The 1,960-nt window shown below is 49.2% G+C and overlaps 1 protein-coding gene across 1 annotated transcript in view; it reads right to left on the reverse strand.

The window, feature by feature from the left end:
* Positions 1 to 67: 67 nt before the first annotated feature.
* The window catches only part of Styxl1 (serine/threonine/tyrosine interacting like 1), a 35,179-nt gene continuing 33,286 nt past the window's right edge, over positions 68 to 1,960 (reverse strand). The window contains exon 8 of the mRNA XM_029477807.1: positions 68 to 387. Within this exon, the coding sequence (XP_029333667.1) occupies positions 256 to 387 (132 nt within the window). The 3' untranslated portion in view covers positions 68 to 255. The remainder of the gene's footprint in view (positions 388 to 1,960) is intronic.

Consider the following 1,960-nt stretch of genomic DNA (forward strand, 5'->3'; position numbering starts at 1 on the left):
GGACAGGTCACCACATGAGAAACTGTATTAAAGGGTCGCAGTGTGTGGAAGGCTGAGAACCACTGCTCTAGGTTCAATCCTCAGTATTGGAGAACAACAACAACAACAACAAAACCAGTCTTAAGATGCAGATATGAACCTCCAGGCAGCACAAAGGTCTTCTCCAGGAGACTCCAAGTGCAAACCGAGCTCCTCCAGTCCCCCAAAGTCCCAACCAAGACTCCTCAGTGACCATAGCTGCATTCCAGGCAAAGGTCAGTAGATAGGCTCGGAGATGTCTGTGAGATATTCCCCATGGAGGACTTTCTCCCACTCCAGCAGCTGAGCCACCAAGGCCCGATTCGGACGCATGTTGGTTTTGCATTTCTTCACATGGGCCCAGGACCTCTGTGAATGCAGAGATAAGGAAGGCTTCAGGACAGGTGTTGGGACGCTTCCAGACCAGATCATAGCCAGCTCAGGGGGACAGGAGACACCTACCCAGAAGCCCACATGATGGCTTAGGACTAGATGCAGATGCAGGGGCTAGGGTGGGAGTTCATTTGGTAATGTGCTTTTGGAGCAAGCATGGGGAGCCAAGTCCAGTCCCCAGGACCCATAGACAAAAGCTGGCTGTGGTCACACTTGTAATCCTAGTGCTGGGGAAGTAGAGGCAGGGGGACTCCTGGGGCTCACAGGCCTACTTGCCTAGCTTAATTGTGGAGTTCTAGACCATGTCTAGAAAAGAAAAGAAAAGAAGAGAAGAGAAGAGAAGAGAAGAGAAGAGAAGAGAAGAGAAGAGAAGAGAAGAGAAAAGAGGGGGAGGGAGGAGGAAAGGGGAGGGGAGGAAGGGCAGGAAGAGGAGAAGAGAAGAGAGGAGAAGGTGGGGCCCCAGGCCTGATGATCTAAGTTTCACTCTAGTGATGCCTATGNTNCGAGAAGAGGACTGACTCTGTACGTATGAATACATACACAAACGTGAACACACACACAGACACACACATTCAAAGGAACAAAGGGGAAAAATAATTTAAGCATGGATAGAATAGCAGGCTGGGTGAAGTCATCAGGGCAGGGAGCCCTGGACACAGGCTGGGCCATGGCCGAGCTCCTCAGCTTTGACTCTGTCTTCCACGGCTCCTATGAGACAACACACTCACGCTCCGTGNGTGGGCAGGTCAACTCCAGGCTGACCTGAGACACACAGCAGCGGCAACAAAGGTTTGCATTGAGACTGGTTGAGGGGGCTGGTGAGATGGCTCGGTGGGTAAGAGCACCCGACTGTTCTTCTGAAGGTCCGGAGTTCAAATCCCAGCAACCACATNGTGGCTCACAACCATCCATAACGAGATCTGACTCTGTCTTCTGGAGTGTCTGAAGACAGCTACAGTGTACTTACATATAATAAATAAATAAATCTAAAAAGAAAATGATTTTGAGACTGGTTGAATCTCTGGAGAGATAACAAGAACNANGGGCAGTTCTCCGAAGAGGGAAAGGCAAAGCTGGCTTCCTGCAGGTACTGCACACACAATATAGTTCAGATCTGTCACTATATGAATGAGGGTGCATAGCTAGCCTTCATCTGGGCTATAGACAGGGAGAATAGAAAGGCAAAATGATATCTTACGTGCTAGAGCGATGCCTCCGAGATTAAGATCATGTACTGCAGAGGACTTGAGTTTGGTTCCCAGCACCCACACCAGGCAGCTCACAAGCTCCTTTACCTCCAGCTCCAGAAGATATAATGACTTCTTCTGGCTTCTGAGGGCAACTGCACTCATGTGCACACAACCCCCCCTCCCCCNCACACACACTAGAGCTAATAAACACAGCAAAACTGTAGAATAATAAATTCAATACGCAACTGTTCATTGTGCAACTATGTGTTAATGATAAACAATAGAAGGAGGAAGAGAAGAAGGAAAGAAGAGGAGGAGGAATAAGAGGAGGAGGAGGAATAAGAGGAGGAGGAGGAGGC

This window comes from Mus caroli, chromosome 5 (assembly GCF_900094665.2).
Source record: "Mus caroli chromosome 5, CAROLI_EIJ_v1.1, whole genome shotgun sequence".
NCBI lineage: Eukaryota > Metazoa > Chordata > Mammalia > Rodentia > Muridae > Mus > Mus caroli.